The 9,306-nt window shown below is 35.3% G+C and overlaps 1 protein-coding gene across 1 annotated transcript; it reads left to right on the plus strand.

Annotated features, from left to right (window-relative positions):
* Nucleotides 1-132: 132 nt before the first annotated feature.
* Nucleotides 133-8,611, plus strand: LOC121410885 (protein UXT homolog). The gene is made up of 6 exons (XM_041603242.1): nt 133-241; nt 2,478-2,559; nt 3,953-4,026; nt 4,793-4,900; nt 6,662-6,725; nt 7,961-8,611. Exons 1-6 carry the CDS (start codon nt 168-170, stop codon nt 8,024-8,026), a joined length of 468 nt encoding a protein of 155 aa, XP_041459176.1. The 5' UTR covers nt 133-167; the 3' UTR covers nt 8,027-8,611.
* The last annotated feature ends 695 nt before the right edge of the window (nt 8,612-9,306 follow it).

Below are 9,306 nucleotides of genomic sequence, written 5' to 3' on the forward strand. Positions count from 1 at the left end.
CCTAGAAATAATTAAATTACAAAGCACTTTTAAACAAAATTTACAGTTGTAGTCTCAGTCCACAGACCCAAAACCGGTACAGGGGAGTAGATCTGACTTTAAAACCAGCAAATCCTGCTTGTATCATACTAGTGAAGACCTCACCATCAGCATCAAACTTCTTCAAAATGTCTGAAGATATACCAGAAAAGGTGATTGGATATGAAAGATTCGTCAATGAAGTGCTTAGGAAAGATTTAGAGTAAGTATTTTAACCTTTAATTTTTGGCAGTGTATACAGCCACACGCGTGTGTCTTTACCATCCAGCCACACGCGTGTGGTTATATCCAGAACACCTATCTGTGGATACCGCCACACGCCGCCAGTAATAACAGTAAAACACGTACCGGTATGTAGGTCTGACCGTCTATATCACGATCAAAATAACCTCATTTCTTCATTAAATTCTTACATTCTAAACCCCTTTGATATCCTTAGATCGTTTCAATTTCATTCTCACCGTCTTCTCTCCTTGCTTTTCTTGTCTTGTTACAAACGGTCGTCTGTTTAACAGCAAATTCTCTTTCTACTTGTGTCGATTCTGGCTTCCTTCGTGGTGGCAGACCCATACACAGTTTGGGTTTACGTAAACCCAAACTGTGTATGTCTACTACTGTGCTGCGCTAACGCTGTATGGGTCTGCCACCGCGAAGGAAGCCAGAATCGACACAAGTAGAAAAAGAGAATTTGCTGTTAAACAGACGACCGTTTGTAACAAGACAAGAAAAGCAAGGAAAGAAGACGGTGAGAATGAAATTGAAACGATCTAAGGATATCAAAGGGGTTTAGAATGTAAGAATTTAATGAAGAAATGAGGTTATTTTGATCGTGATATAGACGGTCAGACCTACATACCAGTACGTGTTTTACTGTTATTACTGGCGGCGTGTGGCGGTATCCACAGATAGGTGTTCTGGATATAACCACACGCGTGTGGCTGGATGGTAAAGACACACGCGTGTGGCTGTATACACTGCCTTAATTTTTTTTATCATAATTGAAAATGAAATAGGTAATGACAATGTTACTTGTTAGTAAGTTAGACTTTTTAGTTTTTAGTTCGGAATTCACACAAATTAAAAAACAGAGATGCCAAGTTCCAACGACTAGCTATGCGTGAGATTTTCTGTGAATCTGAGTGAGATCACAGACATTGTGTACAATGTATATGGGGATAGGCTGTGATAGTTGCGTGAGACAGAGATTTGAAGGGATGAACAAGAGTCCAAAATGCTTGAGTCTCACGCATAATGCGTGAGACTTGGTAGCTCTGAAAAAAGGAATTAAATAAAATTTAGATGAGACATGAACAGTCTATAATTTTTGAAAGTAATATAATATCACATCATGTCTGCGGGGAAGGTCTGTCAAAGTAATCAACCCGGGGAGCTCTGGCCCGCTTTGCGGGCTGGAGCCGAGGACTCGTCCGTGTAATACTAGGCAGACATCTGGGGCCTGTTGCATGACGAGATAAGCGATATGTAGGAACGTCCTAGGACCATTCTTCCGAGATAGGAAGATTGGCGACAAACCAGTGCTTTCCGTTTCACGAAGGCAATTTTATCTTCCAAGTCCACAACATCGTTTGATATGGATAGTATCGGAAAAATATTTAGTCTTCATCGTCACCTGAACCTTTTATTTAATGTTTGTTTTATTACTGATTTTAGAATTGATGTATAGAGATTACTTTATGAGGTAAAAAAAAGAAAAATAATTAAAGATTCACAAACATAACTGGATAAAATCGAAATTTTCATTATTTCCCTTATTTAGAACACAGTGTCCTTTTAGAGACACCTTTCATTGATATTTCAACGAAAGAGACCCTTTTCCGATATAAAAATTGATTTTTCTACCTAAGTAAATTGGACAGTATTATGGCAAGAAAATTTTCATTTTTCAATCTCTATTTTGAATGTAGAAAAGGTAATTAAAAGATTCAAATCTACTTAAGAGTCAAGTTAGATGTTGATTTAATAGCTGTAATGGAATCTGACAGTGTCAAACAATCAAGCATTTGTTCCAAAGAAAAAGAAAAAAATAAGCCAAACATTCCCAACCTTATTTTGCCACCCATTGAGTACTAACAGAGAACAAGGTTATATCATAACCTTGTTCATTGAATGAGGGGCCTATTATGGGTGCTGCCACCTCCGTCTATCCACGTACCCTCCCCCGGCCCCTGACTCAGGGCAGGGAGGTGGGGCCGGGAGGGGCTATCAATAATGAATGGCAGTGTGAGATAAGTTTGGTGAAGGTAATGGTCACTTATGCCCGAATAACTAATGGATGCAAAAAATTTAGTCCCCTAAATAATGGCCATGAAAAGTAACTTGTAAACAATATATCTAGCAAAATATTGTTTGGTAGATTGTTAGGTGGTTCTTCTCGATCTAGACTATACCGTTTTCTTGTCATTTATTTATATTTACAGGAAAGTTCTTGCATCAAGAGATGAGATATTTTCACAAATTGCAGAGTACCTCCAGCTTAAAACAACCATTGAGAAGATTCAGGTGGGTAGAATCTATACTGAATACTATACTTAACTCTATTTATGCAAGGTCATACCATAGGCTGGACTAATTTTTTATCTCTGTTCTGTTGAATCACGGTCTGGGAAGACTTCCTTTTTAAAAAGCTACCCAGATTGAAACCGACGATATATAGTCTAGACAGAATATATTGGTCTATGCCTTGGCCTTATCATATTCTGTCAGATAGTTATTTCAAATGTATATAGCCATTATAACAAGATAATAATCATAAGTTTAAGTTACATCAAAATCTTCAGTCAATGAACTATTGGTTGTTTGGCTTTTGGTAGACAAATGCCAAAAATTTATAAAATAAATTCCCATAATAGATGGTTATTCCTGTCAAAGTTCCCTAGTATAGTTACATAAAAATGTTCTGCCTGTTCTGGTAGATTCAGTCTCCCCTCTTTCACAGATGAAAGCTTTGTATGGAACTACAAGTTTGGTCTCATGGCTGTTGGTGTTTATGACAAAATGCATAAAAATGTAGATTGACACACTCAACAAAAGAGAAAATTCTGGAGCCAATGAGAGGAGCTATAACTTATTAATAAAACATTTGACTCGTAAACAAGTTTGTTGCTTTTTTCTGTCTACAGTTGATTTTCAGTTATATTGAGAATGACTTGAATTCTATTTGAATTGCACATGACAATGTTGCAACATGCATCATCAAAGTTATTGTGCAAGGCCCATATATATCAATTGTGTATGTTGGCTTTTTTGTTGTTTTGTTTGTCCTGTACATGAAGGAGTGAGAGAAAGACACAAACAGAAAATTGAAGTGTAGGTTTATTTCTGTTACTTACTATACCTTAGAAGTTTCTGTTCCTAGATAGATACTAACTTTGAAAGACTCACAATAATTACACTTAAAAATAATTCCAAATTGTTTGTATTCACTAATAAATTCATGAAAATTTTGCCCTAATTAGTAGTATAAGTTAACTCACATTGCGTTAATTGCAATTTAAGATCACTCCTGACGGTCCCTTCCGTGGACTGTGCCACTCACTCTTCAGATGCCACTTAGTTCCACCAGGAGCTGGACATAAATGAAGAGAGGATACCTTCATCCATACTGCACTGAAATTAATATAACCAGGGGCCGTGGAACGGTTTTTAAAGGGGGGGGACCATGCAAAAAATCATAGTCATATGGTCATTTTAAGTTTTTGTACACGGTTTTGGAAAAAAGTGAGGGGGGAGGCTGAAGCCCCCCAGCCCCCCTTCCCCACTACCGCAACCCCTGATTATTTAAGTATATCACTATTTCCATGATGCACACTCTGTCATCCTGTGACATATTAAAAAGAGAGTGGAACTATGTTTCAAGATTTTCTTTTATTTTTATTTATTTTTTTTCTTTTAGGAGACAGGATATGAAAATGAAGAGCTTAAAACCCAAATAGATCTTGGTTGTAACTTCTATGCACAAGCAAAGGTGTAAGTAGACTCCGTTACATGTATTTGGTTTCAACTTTTCTACATTTTTGTTTCTTTCCTATTATATACAGCGGCCTGTAAGTGTAACACAAAGTTGATATGTACACTTGATTGCACATAAATGATTAATTGAATGTAAATGAATTAGCTTTATGACCAAGACCAAATGCTTTGTGTTATTGTTACATGGCCCTTATCATGAATGACCATATTGATCTTGTCATTCTTATCGACATATACGGTAAGAAAGATATAAAAATGCTTAATTCATAATGTGCAAGTGTCACATCGAAGATATCTACTTTTAACGGTATTAGCCATCCACCTTGTTGCTTTTCAAAAGGTCAAAGAAAATAAATTGACCTCTCTTCATACTCTTAATTAGATACATTTTCAGAAGGTTTATATCATTTTCTAAAGCTGATGGCTCTTAATCAGATAAGAAAAATCTGTAAGGAAGTAGTTTTGGACCTTGGATCATATTTCTTTCAAGGAGGTCCATAGGACTTTGATATCTAGGTCCCCCAGTGAAGGAACACCTCAAAGATCTTGTAAAAGGAAGGTTTAAAATCAATCATTATTTAAAGCATTGGCCAATCAAGATGACTTTATCTGAGCATGTTGTTTGAAAGCCACTGCAAACAAAACTCAAATATAGCAATTTATAAATTTTGATTGATGTTTAGATCTGACAAGTATGATGACGTTTCATGTGTTATCATCAAGTTATGCAGACTTCTCATTGGTTTATTATTTCAAATCACAGCCAAGATCCATCTATGATCTTTGTTCATGTTGGCTTTGGATTCTTTGTGGAATTCACTCTGAAAGAAGCTCTCAAGTTTATTGACAAGAAAACAAAGCATCTTACTCAGTAAGTATTAAAACTATTTATAACACAACATTGGCCACCTGAGTCATATGTCCGTAATTTTCTTTGATCATTTTACATTCCACACTTTATTTTACAAATGATGTTAACTTGACTTTCCAAATACTTTAAATTATACCTTTTTCCTGTAATCAGTCACTAATATATAACAATATATGATAATAATAATTATTAAAATGCCCTTATTTTTCACCATCTATCTGGGGAGTGTTTCATGACAGGACTTGTCAGATGTTTCATCTGATCCAATTTTATCCAACAGTTACCATAGCAACAGTGCTTCTCAGCTATTGCAAAATCATTGAAAGTTGTCAGATCTGAAAACTTGTTGGACGAAAATGTTGATGAAAGTCATGAAACGCTATCCTAGTCTAACTATTTTCTAGAACCCTGAAGAGAGTAGGGACAGATAATAACATTATCACGTATAGCACGGCCCGCTGGGAGAAGAGTTTTTGGAACTAAAGTGGCTACCCTGGGTGAAATATGATATTATTATTATTACAGAGTTATCATTACATTCACTAACTATATGCATTAAGAATAGTAAGGATCTTTTGAGGAATTAAAGGAAAAAGAGATTCTACATGTATGTATCTGAGCAGGAAGTTGGTTCATAGACATGGTTCAGCAGCCAGGAAAGCCCTCTTACCAAAACATGACTATGTATTCTGGGCTAATGGAAGATGCAAACTACAGGCTGTACCATATTAAACATGACATACAACTGCATGTTATGATTGAGCAGACCATGAATTGCTGTTCAACTTAACCCTAAAAGAGTTATGTTATTTGGACCCATCTCAAAGCCAGGGGATTCCGCCCCCACCCTGAGATCTCAGCCTTCGAGCGCCGCAAAAAATTTGCACGGTGGTAGTGTGCGATAAAATCTACAAGGCTGTATGGTTAATTTTTTTGAAATAAAAAGATTTTTTATTTAATGATTTAATTGTGCTAATTTATGCATGAAATAAAACATTTGCTCTCATCAACTATCATACGGCCCCAAAAACTGCTAATTTTTTATTCACAGACTCTTTGTATGATCCCGATCAAATGTACTTAAAAAAATCTGGTATCGCAATTTTTTTTTGTATATTTTATATTATATTGTTTTTTTAATTTCTTTTTTTTTTTTATCCTTGTTTTTTCAATGGAAATTGTTGCAGACTTGATTATAATCAGAAACAAGACAAAATTTATTAAGTTTAATCAGTAAAAGTAGAAATAATGATACATTTATGAATTTTGACGAAATACACAATTTGCATTGGATTTGTACATGAATTTACGTTTTTGAGCAGTTTTGGCTCTGACATGCACTTACATAATGTTGTGTAATTTCGTAACCGCATACCCGGGCATCGCAAATTTGGTCTCAAAAGTTGTGCGAGATTTGAAAGTAATAAGTCGGCGAGTGGCACAGTTAAAAAATTTCGTGTGGCGGATTTATCGTGAAAAATGTAGAGGGGGGCGGATTCCGCCCCGAGACCTTTGAAGGTTAAAAGTAGAATATTGAATTTTATTCATTCCTTGACTGAAAGACAGTATAATTCCCTCAAAACATGGAAAATATGATGTATTTTGCTTATTTTAGATTATTCTAGCAGCAGAAGTTTTTCTGCTCTGAGAACCCTCCCCTATTGCTTTATGTGAAATAATAATCAATCACTAAACCAGGCTTTGGAAGTCATGACTATTAGACCACAATTCATCCTATTTCCTTATGTGTTATTCTTTCAGGTACAGTGAGAAACTTACCCAAGATTCTGCTAAGATAAAAGCCCACATCAAGCTTGTGTATGAGGTGAGAAGATTTTATTCATTTTCTTTTATTTCATTTCTTCATTTACTCCATTTAGCAACACATTATTTGCTAATGAGTTATAATTATATAGCATTGTATTGTAGATGTATTATAGTATTCTTCCCATTTCTGAAGTAATGGATAATGCTTTTCATTTCAACTTTTTTTTCAAAGTTAAAAAAAAGAAGTAGCAAATGGATGAGGTGAAAATGATGCTTTTGACACTACACCCAACTTCTAAGTTCCGGATGATGTTTTAAGCTATTTATTAGTTCCTCATGATTTGATTCATGACTGGTTACCCTTTATTGGGTTCTAAATTGGATTCAATCATTCATATCAGCTGCATTTATAATCTGAATTTTGTAGATTAAAATTCTAAGTTTAATAAGCATATGAAAGTTTTATTATTTTTTTATAGGAAATGCCCTCCCATGAGGTTAAAACATGGAAATTTTGTGGTATTATTTAGCTCAAGAAAATGTCTCTAGTCAAGTCATGCTTATTGCAAAGAAATTATTATGTTTTGCTTGTAGAGTACCAAAGCGTTGATGTCAGTTGCCAGGTTGTCATGGCGGCCTAGTTCTAAACAAAATAATGAACCTGTTGCACGTTTCATAAAGCTGTTCATAAGTTAGGAGCTTCTTTAAGAATGACTGTTGATCCTTTCTTACACGCTAAACCATTGCCAATTTATTATTTCATTTACCACAAGAAAGGATCACCAGTCTATCTTAATGTCGCTCTTAACTTACCAACAGCTTTATGAGACGGCGCCGTATTATGACTCTCAGAGTGATGGTAACAACCAGTGACAAAACACATCACCATTTTGGCAAATACAAATGTGTATAGACGATCGTGCAGCTGCGACTCAGTTTAGAACCAGTAAATTTGTTGTCATGACCTGACGTCACACTTTGGTATTCTATTGCAATCAACCCAGTGATCAACAAATTTATTGGGTTTGATATAGTTAATTAATAATAATATTCAGTTCTTTTATAGTGCATAACACATAGCTATGCATGTCCCTATGCACTTGTATGAAATTCAGGAAAGAAATTAGAAATTAAATGAATAGTGTTGGGCACTGAATTCATTACAAGTTAAATAGATACTTATTTAGGGAAGTCTTAACATTATTTAAATCTTGTATATTTCTTATATAAAAATATAAAATCTTATCAGTATCATGTTTCATATTTTTGTCTTTCAATTTGTCTCTTTTCCAGGGTTTAAGAGAAATTCAGAACCTGAACCAAGAGCTTCCCAAAGAACAAAGATCCCTATGGACATGACAGGCTTCAAATTGGCAATGCTGTCAAACCTTATAATCTTCACTTGTCATGCACTCTGTTATAACTGCAGAATAGACAATGTTGAGGACTGTCGTGTCAAACCATCAAGATGGACTTTCTATTGAGAAAATGTGATGGCTAACAAGATTAAAGGTCTACCCATTGGACATGAAGAGAAGATGGATCCATCTACAAAGTGTGAACTTCGTTAAACATGACACAAATGCGGCTGCCTATGTTGATTTTCTAAAAGTCATACATTTGGCTAAGTGGAAGCTTTTTTTTTCTGGAACAGATCATGCAAGGCATGCATGTCTTTCAAGTCAAATTTTGCTTACATTGAACATATATCTCTAGTCCAAAGGTATCTTAAGCAGACCCACTTGTACATGGTAGCCTATTGTTACCTCCTTCCCACTTTCATTATCTTCAATGGCCGTGTGATTTTGCATGATCTTTCACAGAAATATAAGGATTAGAAGGTAAAAGATGCAGTGTCAGATATTGCATTCAACTATAGTCAAATCAGGCTTTGACTTATATGATAAATAGCCTGTTTATTCTGAGCTTTTGTACACAGTAAAGTGTTTTTGACAGAACATCACCTTTTTAAGTTTCATTGATTGTTTTAGGGCTTGTGTTAACCTAGGGCAGTCAAGGGGGTTGCTTTGAGGGCTGATTAAGAGTGTGATCACTTTGTAACGGACAGACTAGTTTAAAAATATCCCAACCATGGAAATGTATGTTACAAGACAAAGTAATACATTTGTGGTCTATCATGAATGGTGTCTTGTTATGAGAAGTACATGAGTTGTGTTTTCATGGTTTCTTCGTATTCAAATTCAATTTTAAAAAAATGTCACTGACAGACAAGGTGAACACTCTACTGTAAAATATGTTGTTTTTGTCTCACCTGCATAGCAGAGTGAGACTATAGGCGCCGCTTTTCCGACGGTGATGGCGGCGGCGTCAACATCAAATCTTAACCTAAGGTTAAGTTTTTGAAATGACATCATAACTTAGAAAGTATATGGACCTAGTTCATGAAACTTGGCCATAAGGTTAATCAAGTATTACTGAACATCCTATTAGAGTTTCATGTCACATGACTAAGGTCAAAGGTCATTTAGGGTCAATGAACTTAGACCATGTTGGGGGAATCAACATCAAAATCTTAAACTGAGGTTAAGTTTTTGAAATGTCATCATAACTTAGAAAAATATATGGACCTAGTTCATTAAACTTAGACATAAGGTTAATCAAGTATCACCAAACATCCT

Source organism: Lytechinus variegatus, chromosome 3 (genome assembly GCF_018143015.1).
Source record: "Lytechinus variegatus isolate NC3 chromosome 3, Lvar_3.0, whole genome shotgun sequence".
In the NCBI taxonomy this organism is placed as follows: domain Eukaryota; kingdom Metazoa; phylum Echinodermata; class Echinoidea; order Temnopleuroida; family Toxopneustidae; genus Lytechinus; species Lytechinus variegatus.

Excerpts from the sequence above, each read along its gene's own strand:
- LOC121410885 (XM_041603242.1), top strand. The coding sequence starts at position 168 with ATGTCTGAAGATATACCAGAAAAGGTGATTGGATATGAAAGATTCGTC. Across the intron at positions 4,027-4,792 it reads TTCTATGCACAAGCAAAGGT|CCAAGATCCATCTATGATCT; the intron begins GTAAGTAGACTC and ends TTCAAATCACAG. Across the intron at positions 6,726-7,960 it reads ACATCAAGCTTGTGTATGAG|GGTTTAAGAGAAATTCAGAA; the intron begins GTGAGAAGATTT and ends TCTCTTTTCCAG.